At 66.5% G+C, this 14,087-nt stretch overlaps 1 protein-coding gene across 1 annotated transcript in view; it reads left to right on the forward strand.

Moving 5' to 3' along the window:
• The window catches only part of INF2 (inverted formin, FH2 and WH2 domain containing), a 27,557-nt gene extending 16,739 nt beyond the window's left edge, over nucleotides 1-10,818 (forward strand). The window contains exons 9-23 of the mRNA XM_029237535.1: nucleotides 1-214; nucleotides 657-802; nucleotides 878-939; nucleotides 1,612-1,714; nucleotides 1,852-1,937; nucleotides 2,474-2,574; nucleotides 3,131-3,201; nucleotides 3,291-3,398; nucleotides 3,713-3,783; nucleotides 4,888-5,008; nucleotides 5,321-5,485; nucleotides 5,568-5,670; nucleotides 5,858-5,998; nucleotides 6,623-7,249; nucleotides 10,443-10,818. Coding sequence (XP_029093368.1) covers nucleotides 1-214; nucleotides 657-802; nucleotides 878-939; nucleotides 1,612-1,714; nucleotides 1,852-1,937; nucleotides 2,474-2,574; nucleotides 3,131-3,201; nucleotides 3,291-3,398; nucleotides 3,713-3,783; nucleotides 4,888-5,008; nucleotides 5,321-5,485; nucleotides 5,568-5,670; nucleotides 5,858-5,998; nucleotides 6,623-7,249; nucleotides 10,443-10,471 — 2,148 coding nt within the window. The 3' untranslated portion in view covers nucleotides 10,472-10,818. The remainder of the gene's footprint in view (nucleotides 215-656; nucleotides 803-877; nucleotides 940-1,611; nucleotides 1,715-1,851; nucleotides 1,938-2,473; nucleotides 2,575-3,130; nucleotides 3,202-3,290; nucleotides 3,399-3,712; nucleotides 3,784-4,887; nucleotides 5,009-5,320; nucleotides 5,486-5,567; nucleotides 5,671-5,857; nucleotides 5,999-6,622; nucleotides 7,250-10,442) is intronic.
• Nucleotides 10,819-14,087: the final 3,269 nt, after the last annotated feature.

Below are 14,087 nucleotides of genomic sequence, written 5' to 3' on the forward strand. Positions count from 1 at the left end.
CCCCCCCCGCCTCCACCCCCAGGCCTGGGGTGCCCGCCCCCGCCCCCGCCCCTGCCGGGCACCTCCGGGCCCCCTGCAGCGGGCGGCACGGAGGAGATCACCGTGGCCCACAGCCTGGGCTCCGCCTGGGTCCCCAGCCACCGGCGGGTGCAGCCCCCCACTCTGCGCATGAAGAAGCTGAATTGGCAGAAGCTGCCGTCCAGCGTGGCCCAAGGTGAGTCCATGCCCCCAGGCGGCTCCCCTCTGAGGGCAGGGCCTCGGCCGCCATGGGGCGCAACCGGGGCAGGGGCAGGTCAGGGGTCACCTCTGAGGCCCCTCTCCTCGCACAGCTGCAGGCCAGTGTGTGTCTCTGATGCCGCCCAGGGGCTGAGGGTGCTGATGGCTCAGAGGAGGTCAAGGCCGAGGCTGGCTAGAGGCCAGGTCACCTGCCAGCCTGGATGCAGCCGCCCCCCCCCCCAGTGCAGCCACACCCACATATGTGGCATGGCAGCAGCTGGAGGGCTTCCTTTGCCAGGCATTTATTAAGTGCCCGCTGTATGCTTGCCCTGGGCTGGGCCCCAGGCAGGGCATCCCCGCCAGCCCTCCAAGGCCCGGGCCACCTGCACCCCAGACTCCCGGGGTAGGTGTGAGCCTGACTGGCGGCCCCTTGCCCGCAGAGCGCAGCTCTATGTGGGCGTCACTGAGCAGCCCGGACGCTGAGGTGGTGGAGCCTGACTTCTCCAGCATCGAGCGGCTCTTCTCCTTCCCCGTGGCCAAGCCCAAGGAACAAGCAGTGGCCCCAGCCAGGAAGGAGCCCAAGGAGGTAGGGACGGGGCCAGGGCTTAGACAGGGCTCCGTGGCTGCCCTCCAGGTACTGATGGGTCACGATGTTTTCCAGATCACTTTTCTGGACTCCAAGAAGAGCCTGAACCTCAACATCTTCCTGAAGCAGTTTAGATGGTGAGCTGCGAGGATCTGAGAGCAGCTGGTGTCGCAGAGCCGGCCCCTCCCGCCAAGCCCCAGTCAGACTCCCAGGCCCCGCCTGACCCGGCCCCGCATCTTGGGCTCAGCAGTGCCCTCTGCAGGCCACCCTGGGAAGTTCACATCCCATCCCTGGGGCTAGAGACAGCGCGGGTAATAGCCACAGAGGACCCCAGCTGGGGGCTCTGGAGACCACTAGACCAGACTCCCTGGGGAAAATGATACCCAGAGAGTGGTGGGGACCCTTTAAGCCACAGACAGGCGGTGGCCAAGCCAGGCCGAGGACGTGGCCCAGCCTCCCAGCCCTTGAGTCCTTCCCTGCAGCAGGTGTTCTGCCCGGGAGCTCACGGGGTACCGCTGAGCCATCCCACCTGCGTCCTGAGCAGCCCCCTGGAAGGAGGAGGAAGAGGGTGCTCTGGCAGATGGGGTGTATTCTATTCAGCTGCCAGCGTCATTACTGTGTGACCCCGGGCAGGTGGCTTGCCTTCTCTGTGCCCCGCAGCCCTGGCCCCTGCGACCTCCTAGGTGTGGGAGGCAACCCGGGCATGACCAGCAGAGGTGTCGTGGGCCAAGGGCCGTCCCAGGCTGGCAGGGTCCCGAGGAGACCAAGTGGGGTGCCTCGTGTGACCACCCCGTCCTCTCACCCTCCAGCTCCAACGAGGAGGTCACCGCTATGATCCGGGCTGGGGACACCACCAAGTTTGACGTGGAGGTTCTCAAGCAGCTCCGCAAGCTCCTTCCCGAGAAGCACGAGGTGAGTGGACCCAAGAGGTGTGTGTCGGGGGGGCCCAAGGGGCCTGTAGCTCCACCCAGAGCTGTGCCCGGTGAGCGGGCACCTCAGCGAGCCGCCGCAGGTCTTCTGGGTGAGCACGCGTGGGCCTCCTGTTGCAGGTTGAACACCTGCGCTCCTTCACAGAGGATCGGGCCAGGCTGGCCAGCGCCGACCAGTTCTACCTACTCCTGCTGGATATCCCCTGGTGAGCTCGGCAGCCCCGGACCCGAGGGCCTGCTCATGGGTGGGAGCTGGGCCCAGACCCAGAGGACAGAGCAGGGCTGTGTAGACGCGTCCCCAGGGTTTCACGAAGAGCAGTCCAGATATCACTGGTGCTGCCCCCAGCCGCGGGGCCCTCCAAGGGGACCCTGTGGGCCGGGGCCTCCCTCCCGGCCGGCGACGGCATTGGGGGTGGGCAGCGGGCAGGGCTGTGTGGCCTCCAGCAGGCAGGCCCAGGCCCCCCTGTGTGACCCCCGGGAAGGCCCCTGTTCTAGGAGCGAGGAGTGCCCCACGAGGGAGCGCCTGCCCTCATCTTCGGCAGCCAGGGGCTTGTCCAGAGCGCCCTTCCCGGGCCCACGCCAGGCCTGCTGCATCCCACTTGGGGCCCGGCCCCGGAAGCTGCGTGCTGAACAGGGCCAGGCCGTGGGACCACCCCCCACCAGCTCTGCCGAGAGGACCCTGCGGGCCCAGGGAAGGTGGGTGGAGGCCCCCAGGCCCTGAGCTCCCGCTCTGCCGCCCCAGCTACCAGCTCCGGGTCGAGTGCATGCTGCTGTGTGAGGGTTCGGCCGCTGTGCTGGACATGGTGCGGCCCAAGGCCCAGCTGCTGCTTGCCGCCTGCGAGGGTGAGTGGGGCACCTGGCTGGGGGCAGGCAGGTCCTGGGGGCGCCCCTCGGGCTGCAGAGGTGCCTGGGGGTGCCAACCTTCCCCTCCCTGTAGACCACCGCCCCGTCTTGAAGCCTGAGCCGTGCATGCACTCACGCGTGCCCACGCCGACACACATACACGCACACACACGCGCACCGCTTTCCCTGAGCGAGGAGCCCCCAGCCACCGGGCAGGGACACGGACGGGCCTGATCACCGAGGCGTGGCTCGGCTCCGCTGGGGTCGCACGCCGGGTGGGGATGTCCCCTGTCGTCTTGGCCACAGACTGAGAGCCAGGGTGGCTGCAGGTGGCAGAGGTTCCCCTCTGTCCTCGCCCCCAGAACGGGCAGTGGTCACCTGCCCCCGGGTGCGTGAGGCTCAGTGAGCGCCCATGTCGCTCCTGCTTCCGGAGCCTCCAGGCTTGCTTTCAGTCAGGGTTCCGCTGCCCTGCCCACTCCCTCGTGCCCTGGAGCCTAGCGGGGAGGCGGGGGTGGGGTGGGGTGCGGGGAGGCAGTGAAGGGACGCCATCCTGCAGGCCTGCTCGCCAGCCACCGGCTGCCCGTCTTCTGCCTGCTGATCCTGAAAATCGGGAACTTCCTCAACTACGTGAGTGGGCAGCACGCAGCCCGCCCTTACTCCCTGATCCCCGCCTGGCCCCGGGCCCAGGCCGAGAGGCTCACTTCCCGCCCTCGCAGGGCAGCCACACCGGGGACGCAGACGGCTTCAAGATGAGCACACTGCTGAAGCTCACAGAGACCAAGGCCCAGCAGAGCCGCGTCACGCTGCTGCACCACGTGCTGGAGGTGCCCGCGGGCCTGGGGGGCCTTCAGGATGGCGCCCACGCCCCGCTCTGCCCGCAGCCCCTCTAGGCTCCCATCTGAGCCCCTGGTCTCCCCTTCACACCACTGCACGCCCCGCAGTCCTCACCCACTCCAACTGGCCTCCGTCCCTCCCCAGACCCCAAGGAGAGCAAAACCGGCAGAATCCGGCCAGGCCCGAGGGAAGGCCTTGGAGGCCCAGGGTGCCGAGGGCTTCCGAGGGCCGTGAACCACAGCTGCCGAGGGTGGGGGGTTGCAGGGTGGCCTCAGCGGGTCTCACCGGACACGTCGTGTTGCAGGAGGTGGAGGAGAGCCACCCAGACCTCCTGCAGCTGCCCCAGGACCTGGAGCCGCCCTCCCGAGCGGCAGGGTAGGTACCTCCTGCCCTGCCCCCCACCGCCCGCTCCCCGGCCAGTGGGGCGGCTGGACTAGGCTGGGTCGCACGCTGCGGCACCGCCCCGGCCCCCCAGGCCCCGCTGCCTGATAGACACTCTCACCCTGGGCAAGACCTCGCGTCCACCGTGGCCTGTGCCCGTGTGACCTAGAGGAAGAAACCGAGGCCTAGCATGTTGGGGAGCGACCTGGCTACGGTCACGCCGGGGGCTGGTCTAACACGCCCTCTTCACAAGGTTAAACTTCAAGACGAGGCCATGCCACCCCACTGTACAAGGAGGGAAACTGAGGCCTGGGGAAGCAGGGCCGGGTCCATGGGGTCACATAGCCCAGGTGCAGCTCTGGGAGGGCAGCCCAGGCCACCCACCTGCAGGGTCCACACTCCCAGCACAGGCCCTGCCCGGCACCACGCCACCGTGGAGGGTCCTCTGGCCGTGGGGCTGCTGAGCCTTGTGGAGGGTCAGGCGAAGAGGACAGGCTGATCCGTGGGGGTTACTGTCCTAACGCCACAGACGAAGCACCTTCTAGGGTGGGCACTTCATCCCAACACCACTTAGCCCGTCTGAAAGCTCTGACGTGTTTCTGGCAGCCAGTGGGTGCGCAATCTGGGGTCCCACTGTCCCAGTGGATGTGCAGTCCGGGGGTCCCACTGTCCCAGTGGGTGTGCAGTCCGAGGGTCCCACTGTCCCTGAGGGTGTGCAGTCCAGGGGTCCCCGCTGTCCCTGAGGGTGAGCAGTCCGGGGGTCCCCGCTGTCCCTGAGGGTGTGCAGTCCGGGGGTCCCCGCTGTCCCTGAGGGTGTGCAGTCCGAGGGTCCCACTGTCCCAGTGGATGTGCAGTCCGAGGGTCCCACTGTCCCAGTGGATGTGCAGTCCGGGGGTCCCTGCTGTCCCTGAGGGTGTGCAGTCCGAGGGTCCCCCCTGTCCCTGAGGGTGTGCAGTCCGAGGGTCCCCCCTGTCCCTGAGGGTGTGCAGTCTGGGGTCCCCCTGTCCCTGAGGGTGAGCAGTCCGGGGGTCCCCCGCTGTCCCAGCAAGCCTGGACACCAGCCGTCACCTGACCTTACCGGCCCTCTGGCACCTTCAGGATAAACCTTGAGATCATCTACTCGGAGTGCAGCAGTAACCTGAAAAAGCTTCTGGAGATGGAACGGAAGGTGTCTTCCTCCATCCCGGAGGTTCAGGAGCAGTACTCCCAACGTCTCCAGGCAGGTGCTGGGCGGGTGGGGCCCTGGGCGGGGGGCAGGTGAGCGTGGGGAGGAGAGAGCCAGAGTGAGAGACCCCCCTCCGGGAGGGCGGCCCCCTGTTCCTGGTCCCTGATCCTGCGGCCACAGTGCTCAGACCCTCGGTCCTGCTCAGAGACCACAGCGCCTGCAGAGCCTGTGCCGGTGGCCATCCTCCTGCGGCCATGGGCCCCACCGCGCCCTCCCTGGGGCTCCAGCCTGGGCATCTCCCTATGACAGCAGATGGTGTCCTGCGTGGGCCCCCTCAGGGCCATGACCCTGCCCCTGTGCCCCCAGGCCGGCATCACGGCCTCCCAGGAGGTGGAGGGGGTGTTCCAGGCCATCAGGCAGAAGCAGCTGGAGCTGGCCGCCTACCTGTGTGAGGATGCCCAGCAGCTGTCCCTGGAGGACACGCTCAGCACCATGAAGGCCTTCCGGGACCTCTTCATCCGCGCCCTGAAGGTGGGCCCCTGCCGTTGCCGGGTAGGGCGGGCGGAATGGGGGTGATGGGGGGCCGGGCTCACGGGCCGCATCTGTCCCGCAGGAGAACAGGGACCGGAAGGAGCGGGCGGCCAGGGCTGAGAGGAGGAAGCAGCTGGCGGAGGAAGACGAGGCCCGCGGGCTGCGGGGCGAGGGTGGGAAGCCTGGTGAGGCTGCGCCAAGGGCAGCGGGGACGGGCCACGGTGGGGTGGGGAGGGCGTGGGGGGCGGGGCAGGCCTGGGCCACGGCCACTCCTCCTTCCTTGGAAGTCTTGCAGCACTACATCTCCTCCTCTGGGGCGATTCCCCGGGTGGGCTCCAGGGACCCTCTGAGCCGCGTCTCTGGGCTTCTCAGTCAGGCAGGGAGGCGGGAAGCAGGAGGAGGTGTGTGTCATCGACGCCTTGCTGGCTGACATCAGGAAGGGCTTCCAGCTGCGCAAGACGGCCCGTGGCCGAGGGGACACGGCCGCAGACCCCCCGAGGAACAAGGCACCTGGTGAGACCCTCCCCCGCCTCCCTGTCACCACTTGCTTCCCGCCACCCCCGCGCTATGCCATCCTTGCAGCCCGGCGCCTCCCTTCCTCCAAGCAGCCCTCCTTGATTTCACAGGAGAGCCCACTCCTCTCCCTTGCTGCCCTGAGATGAGGGCCAGCTCACCCCCACAATGCTTCCGCATGTCTCTGCTGCAAGAGGGCTCCCCGGCTGGTGTGACGGCCGCCCGTCCAGCCCCCAGGCCGGCAGAGGAGTCGGGCCAATGGGCCCTCTGGCAGATGCCCTGGGGCTCAGAGGGGCTCTGTGGTGGTGGAGGAGGCAGGCATGAGGCCCTGGGGTGGGACTTTCCACTCCTGAGAAGGCTGCCTTGGGCTCCTTGGGGACTCTGGGGGCAGGGGTGACGATGTGCCCTCGTCTCGGGGCCCAGCGTCCCCTGCTCTCCCCCACTGTGGACAGACCGTGGACATCAAGGCCTGGGCCTGCCCTGTGGGAACCCACACTCGGCCACCAGGAAAAGCTTCCCGGGGAGGGGGCTTTGCAGGGTGGGTGGTACTCGACTTGGGCAGGCTCTAGGGATTGGGATCACTGAGGGGCCCCTGCCCTCCACTGATGGGTGCTCCATCCACAGCGGCCACCAGGGATCCTGTGGGAGGCACCAGCCTCCCCACGTCGGAGCCTGGTCTCGATGCTGCAGCGGCCAAGGAGCCCCGCGGCTGGGGTCTCGCGGATGCCGCCCCCAGCAGCCCCCAGCCCGCTGGAGACTCATCAGAGAAGGGTGGTCCTGGGTCCCTGGAGAGGCGTTCTTCCTGGTACATGGATGCCAGTGATGTCCTGGCCACCGACGACCCTCTGGGCCCCCGGCCCTCATTGGTGCTGGGAGGCACTCGGGCCCTGAAGCCGCTCACCTTCTCCAGTGACAAGCCCTCCGAAGCAACGGGTTTGAGCCAAGACACCGAGGAACCCACGGCCGCTCCGGGCGCCCGCCAGGCCGAGGCTGACACCACAGGCGAGGGCACAGAGGATGCAGCCGCCCGCGGCCGCGGTGCCGGCCTCCCTGCCGCAGGCCGTGGCGGGGACGGAGACGAAGATGAGCGCACGGCCCCGGACTCCGCTCTGGACACCTCCCTGGACAGGTCCTTCTCCGAGGATGCCGTGACTGACTCATCAGGGTCTGGCGCCCTCCCCAGGGCCCAGGGCCGGACGTCAAAGGGCACAGGCAAGCGAAGGAAGAAGCGCCCCTCCAGGAGCCAGGAAGGTAACTTGGGGCTCCCCCCTCCCTCCTTGTTCCCCGAGCAGGAGTACCAGGCAGGCGAGTCGGCAGGGCTCCGGGCATTGGCGTGTGATTGGAGCTCATTCGTCACACGCCAGGGCCCTGGAGCTCCCCTTGCGGCCAGCCGCTGCCCCCCCCCCCCCGAGTGTGGGCGATTCCCGGGGCATCTCCGTGTCCTGCCAGAGAGGAGGTGGCAGCGCCTCTGCTCCGGGAAGGGGCAGCCTTGGGGGGCACCGCCCAGCCAGCACACCTCTAACCCACTGACGCCTGCCTTACGTGGGCCACCTCCAGCAGGGCGCGGCGAGGGGCCTGGGGTGCGACTGTGTTCCGGCTCAGCATCCACGGTCTGAGCTCAGGGTCGCTCGTGAGGGGCGAGCTGTTGAGCGCATTTCTTTTATTTGGAAGCAGAGGTTGCCCTTGACCCTGACGATAATAAAACAAAAAGACTCTGTGTGATCCAGTAAGGTACGTACCAGCCTGGCACTCAGCACTAACGGTGGCAGCAGAGGCAGGGCCCGCGCCCGGCCCTCCTGGACACTAACCCAGCTCCCCCAGCCCTCCAGCCAGCGTCCCCCGGGCCGCGCTGCCCGGCTTCCCCTCCCTCTCGGAGAAGGGCGGGAGCTGTGCTTCGCCTAGTTGGGGGAGGTGCGGCCTCAGAGCCTCCGCCGGGCCGACGGGGTGGACAGGGCCAGCCAGGATGCCCTCGGGGAGCAGGGCTCCAGGGCCCGGAGGGTGGGGACGGCGTGGCCCTCGGCCCGGCCACCAGGCTGAGGTCGCCCTGCCGGAGCCTCGTGCTAACACCCGGCCCCCAGGCTTCGCTTCCCCCGAGTCTATCCACAGGGCACCCGGCCCTCCTCTGGCCCTGGCTCCAGCCACACGTGTCCCCAGGGAGACCGTTGAGGGACAGGGAAGACCCTGGAGGCCACTGCCAGGGACAGGCAGGCCACTGGCCCCTGTGGGGATGCACAGGCGTCCTCTCCCTGGAGGCAGTGGGTGGGTCTGTGGGCACCTCCTGGGACTCTCCCGCGATGGGGTGGGACAGTCAGGGTCTTTGCCGAGGCTCACAGCTGCAACCGGAGTGACGGGCCTGGGTCCCCATGGCGTCCCGGCCTGTGCTGTGGGCCGTGATCTGGTGCAGGGCCCCGGAGCCCCGCCTGGGTGGGAGCTCTGTGGGGGGGGGCGCCCTCTGTTCCTCACACACCTGCTGCCCGATGTGTCCGGGGCTTGGGCACATCGAGGTGAGGTGGGGCTGGTGCCGGAGCCCAGGGCAGGGGTGTGGTCCAGTGCAGCTGTGACCTAGTTCAGCCTCACTGCGGGGCTCAGCCTTCACCCTGCGCTGTGGGGGGTTGCCCCCCGGGGGGTTCTGAGCTGGGCTGTCTGCTTTCACGAGGGCACCCGCCTGTCCCTCGGGGCCAGGATTTGTCCTTGCAGCCCCAGCTGCTGGCCCTACGTGTGGGGGACATTGGAGTGTGCAGTCCGTGCGTTCGGGGACAGCAACCATGTGTGGCCACTGTCTGGTGAAAGACTGCTGTGCCCGGTGCAGGGTCTGCGCTCCCCCAGTCCCCACCCCCACCCCCGGCCAGGCCTGGGGCTCCCAGTCTGCAGGCTCGTGGGCCCTGTCATCCCAGTGTTAGGACGGGAGGAAGAACCCCTATCCTCCTTGTCTCCCCAACTTCTTATTTGGAGAAAAACTTCAACTCGACAGGAAATTTGTGAGGGGGTCCTAATGAACAGCACCTATCCTTTACCCTGAAATTACAAAAATGTGGAAAACATAGGAGAATTGCTGACATCTGCTGCATTGCTCCCCCCACCCCCCGCAGCTTTACGGACCGACGTGAGGGTTGCTTATAGCCATCAGGATACTTTGTGCCAGGGTTTGTCCCTGGGGCCCCCAGGTCAGGGCCATTCTCCCGCGCACCCAGACACCGAGCTGTTTTTACCCGCAGCCCCGGCCGGGGTGACCCCTGGTCCCAGTCTACTTGTCATAGTCGTTGCTTTGCTTTTCTGGAAACAAAGTCCTGCCCAGGACCACACGTCCAGCCCCTTTTGTCTTGCATAACAGCGCAGACACGAAGTCACTTTGGAGGTGTCCTGTTTGTCCCCCACCTGGGTCCAGGTTGCGTTAAAGGCAGGAATCCTACACCCGTGACGTGAGTCCTCCCCCAGAGCATCGCGGGAGGGGCTCAGGGCCTGTCTGTCCCGGTGTCGGTGGCATTGACGCCGACCCAGACGTGTTGCGGTGGTGACTCTGGCAGAGCCCCGCTGCACAAGTAGTATTTTCACTCTGATTAGTAAGCAGCAGGTGGGTGATGCTCGGAGTGACGGCTCCCAGTTTGCACCAGCATCTCTGTTCTGTCGTGCCATCCTTCAATCGTGCAAGTGTCGAGCGTGGGTGCTGTGTCCCGTCCTCTGCTGCGGTGCTCGCATGGCCACGGCAAGAGTGGGAGGAGTGGCGTCAGGGCGCCTCTGCTGGCTCCTCTGGTCCTTTCCTGGGTGCAGCCCCACCCCCGCTCCCTCTGCCCGCCCCGGCCCGGCCCAGGCCCACCTGACTGTCCCTCGTGGGCCTGCAGCCACAGTGTGGGTGACTCTGATCCTCTGCTCCTGCCCCAGGCGTTTTCCTGGCCCATCTCTTTTGAGCTCTGGTCCCCGAGCCCCACGCCGCCGCCTGGCTCCGGGGTGCCGTGGGCGCAGGGCATCTGGGGGCAACAGCCAGGCGAGGGCCCCTGGACTAGAGAGCATGGAGGGCACTGGGTGGGCGCAGGGCCGGCCTGGGGCAGGAGCCACAGGTGTAGGGCCCGGTGCCCTGAGGATGGAGCTGCAGAAAGACACGGCAGGAGGCGTCCACATGAGGGGCCGGTGGGGAAGTGACTGGGGCCTCCAGGGAGAGCTGGTGACAGTGGGGACCCGTGAGTATAGACGGAGTGAGACCTGGGGAGACCCCGCCCGCCTGGTGATGAGACATGCTTTGTGAAACCTGGTCCGGACAGGTGGACGAGCCATCTTGCAGGCACCTGCTTCCTGTGTGAGCCGTCCGAGTGGACCTGGGGACACGTGGTGCAGCCCACTGGGCAGGGGGCATCGGGGCAGCAGGAGCCTGGGGACCCGGTGTGGGCCTCCTGCCACCGCCCACAGCAAGGCCGCTCCTGACCGAGTTCTTTCCTCTCCCTCCCCGCAGGCCTCAGACCCCGGCCCAGAACCAAGTGAGAGGACCCACAGCAGGACCGCTGGACGTGCTGCCGAGCGGGGCTCCTCCGGGGCCAGGCTGGGACCGGCCCCCGGGAAACCAAAACCCTGTGCCTTACCCAGCCAGTGCCGCGGTCTCCCGGAGCCCTGGCAGGGGCTTGCGGCTGGGACCCCAACGGGCACTGGGGCCCGGCCCGCCTGGCGCCTTCCTGGCCTGCCTGAATGCCCCCAGCCCCTCGCGGTTTGCTTTCTAAACGCCGATGCCCAGCCCCGACCCCACACCGCATGCACCACGGCGCCCGCCCGCAGCCTGCAGGGGGCAGGGTTAGGTGGCTGCGGGCCCAGCACCACTGAGCTTGTCACCCGGCACCCAGCTGCTTCTGGGCACAGGCCCTCACAGACCCCCTCCCCCTGAAGCTGCGGTTAGCCGGGGCGGGTGGGGGCGCTGGAGCCCCGGTGCCACAGCTCGTCCCCCCAGCCCACTCAGCTGGTCGGAAGCAGTCGTGTTTAACTGAAATGGGACTGTTTATGCGTTTCTACAGTTCTGTGGTGGCCCAGTCGGGGATAGGTAGGTGGGTGAGAGGACCCTAGGGCCTTTGGGTAGAGGCAGGCTGTCTTGACAGTGCACGGGAGGGCCAGCGTCCCTCTACTCAGAAGGAGGGGGACCCCATGGAGTTGACACGCATCCTAGCATCTCCAGCCCTGAGGTAGGGAGGGGTCTGCCCTTGTGGCCACAGCCAGGACCTGGTCCCCTCATCGACAGCACAACCCGCCCTGCGAGCTGCTGCTCCTACCTCCAGACCCGGCTGGGCTGAGGGGAGGCCGGGATCCAGGCCTAGGGGACCGGACGGATCTAGCCAGAGGGGCTGCCGCCTCTCGTCTCTGACCCCGTGGGCCCCCTGCCCGCACTGCGCTCTCGCCCACCCCCCATCCTCCCCATCCCCCGCTGTGTGCTGCTGAGACTGGAGGAACTTTGGCCAATAAAGAGCAAAGCTTGCCCAGCACGTGACTATGTTGTATCCAGAAGCCGTGGGTGAGTGTGGTTTGATCACAGTGGCTGTGATGATGCGGGTGGGTGAATGGATGGATGGATGATGGACAGACGGGTAGATGGAGGAAGGGAAGGACAGACGGGGTGGGGAGTGAGAGGGTGGGTAAATGGGTAGAGGGGGGTATGGCTACATTAGCACATAGGTGGCTGTGTGCATGGGTGGACAGGTGGATGGATCAGGGGAGGGGGGGACAGCGGGAGGGGTGGACCTGAGGGGCCCTGCCTGCTCCCACAGAGCCCCTGGAATCGGGGCAAGGTCCAGGACAGTGGTGAGATGAGCACAGCTCTACGGGGCCGTAATTTACAGACATAAACCTCACCTGTTGTAAGTGTATGTAATTCCAGCAGATTTACAAGATACTGCAGTCATCACCGTGATCCACTTTTAGTATATTTCCATCATGCCCCCAAAGTCCCCACATCCCCGATGTGGCAGCCGCTCCCCGTTCCCCCTCCCCCAACCCCAGCAACCACTAAAGTGCCTTCTGTCGCTACGGATTGGCTTCCCGTGGACATTTCATGGAAGCGGGATCAGACAATAACTGGCCTTCTGTGACCGGTTTAGCATGTTTTTGAGATTTAGCCGGGCTGTAGTGTGTCAGGACTCCATTCTTTCGTGTGGCTGAAGAATGTTCCGTTCTGTGGCCAGACCACATTTTGTTCATCCGTTCACCTGTCTGTGGACGCTCCGGTGGTCTCCACGTGAGGCTTTGTGAGCAGCGCTGCCGTGAGCATGTGTGGGCTGCCTGTGTGCTTTCGTTTCTCAGGGTTCAATTCCTGAAACGAGAATGGCTGGGTCATATGACAAGTTTCTGTTCAGCTTCTTAAGAATTTACCAAACTGTTCTTCAAAGCAGCTGCGCCCGTTTCCACTCCTGCCGGTGCACCACCAGTTTTCACTCCTGCCGGTGCACCACCAGTTTTCACTCCTGCCGGTGCACTGCTTCAAGTTCCAGGGGCACCTGTGTCCTGGGGCACCACGTATGACGTGAGGTGAGGCCCCAGAGAGTGGGAACCCTGGGCAGCCGAGCCTGTGTGCCTCTGCAGGGGGCTGTTCTAATTTGGGCTGGGCCATGTGATTGGCAGGGCCCCAGCTGCTGGGCCTGGACAGGGCTGTTTATAGAAAAGCCCGACTCCCCCCAGGCCTGCTATTTATAGACTCAGGCTTGGGGGAGTTGGTGCCCCGGCCAGCGTCTGGCCCTGCAGAGCCCATCTGAGCCCCCATGGTGCCCCCTGGGCCCCCCTGAGCCTCCGTCTCACACCTGCTGGCCCAGAGCCCCGGTCTCCCGCAGGAAGGGCTCGGAGCCAGCAGTCCCCGCCTGGGGCCTTCAGCACCACCCAGCGGTGGACAGAGAAGCATCACCACCGCCTCCCTTTGATGTGACTCCAGCAAAGCCCTCTCCAGGGCTCCTGGTGGCCATCCTAAAGCTCAACTCCTGCATCCGGAGACAACAAAGAAATCTCCCAGAACTCTTTTGGTCCCTCCTGCTACAATCCCGCCTCCTCCTTGTTGACACAGCCAGCCTCCCACGCCCTCACTCCCTGAAACACTCCGCCCCCCGGCCACAGCACCCCCTGGCCAGCCCACGGTTCGCCCCTCGGTGGCTTCAGAGCCTGGCACCCGGCCCTCCTGACCCTGCTGCAGCCGATTCCCAGGGCTGGTGGCCCACGGAAGGGCGGGGGGGAGGGGGGGAGGGGTGCTGCCCACCCGCACTCCATCACTGTCATCCAAGGAGGCCTCACACCCTGCTTGTAAGCCCTGGTGTCCCCACGTGAGAGAAGAGGGAGTAGGGCACGGAGGGGCCAAGAGCCCTGCCTAGGGTCGGCTCCAGGGCTCTGGCCAGGAGCCCAGGGGGCTGGAGGGTGCAGGGGTGGGGGGAGGGAGGCGGAGGAGCAGGTGCAGCGGTGCTGGGGCGTGAAGCACTGACTCTCCAGGAGTCCGTGACAAGCCCAGGGTCCACTCCCTTGCTCCTGGGGAGTATCTGGTCTCCTGCCTCTGGCTTGGAAGCCCAGGGAGCTCAGTGGCTCTCTGAGCCCTGGGCAGAGGCCAGTGGACAGGCTCCAGGCCCCTCTGTGCTGAGAGTCCCCACAGGAAAGGAACCAGGGGCACTGGCTCCCAGCTCTGAGGCAGGGGCCTAATAGGACACTCCTACCCCCAGGGGCCCATCCCTCGCCCCTTCTCCGATCCGTAGGGCCAGTCGTGTCCAAGCCCAAGTCCACTTAGGGTGTGTATGTGGCAGGGTAGAGCAGGCGTTCACTCCGCTGGGAACACAGGAGCCCAGCAGCCCATGGTGCACCCTCTCTGGGCACCCAGTCCCTGCACAGGCTGGGGCAGCGAGGAGGTCTGGTGGGGCCTCTTAGACACCCAGGCCCAGTGCGGCTGGTGTGCATCACTGGCCGCTCCAGTGCCCAACCAGGTGACCTGACGGCACCGTCCCTTCTCCCTGGACTCAGGGCCCTGAGACCCGAAGGCAGCCGGGCTCCTGGATTTAGCCCGCCTGTGATACCAGGGTGCCAGTGCCAGACGCCGGGGCCCCTGCCCATATGGGAGGGCGAGGGGAGGGGGGACGTTGGTGGGGGAGACACT

This window comes from Monodon monoceros, unplaced genomic scaffold (assembly GCF_005190385.1).
Source record: "Monodon monoceros isolate NGI ecotype Baffin Bay Population unplaced genomic scaffold, NGI_Narwhal_1 Super_Scaffold_21, whole genome shotgun sequence".
Classification (NCBI taxonomy): Eukaryota; Metazoa; Chordata; class Mammalia; order Artiodactyla; family Monodontidae; genus Monodon; species Monodon monoceros.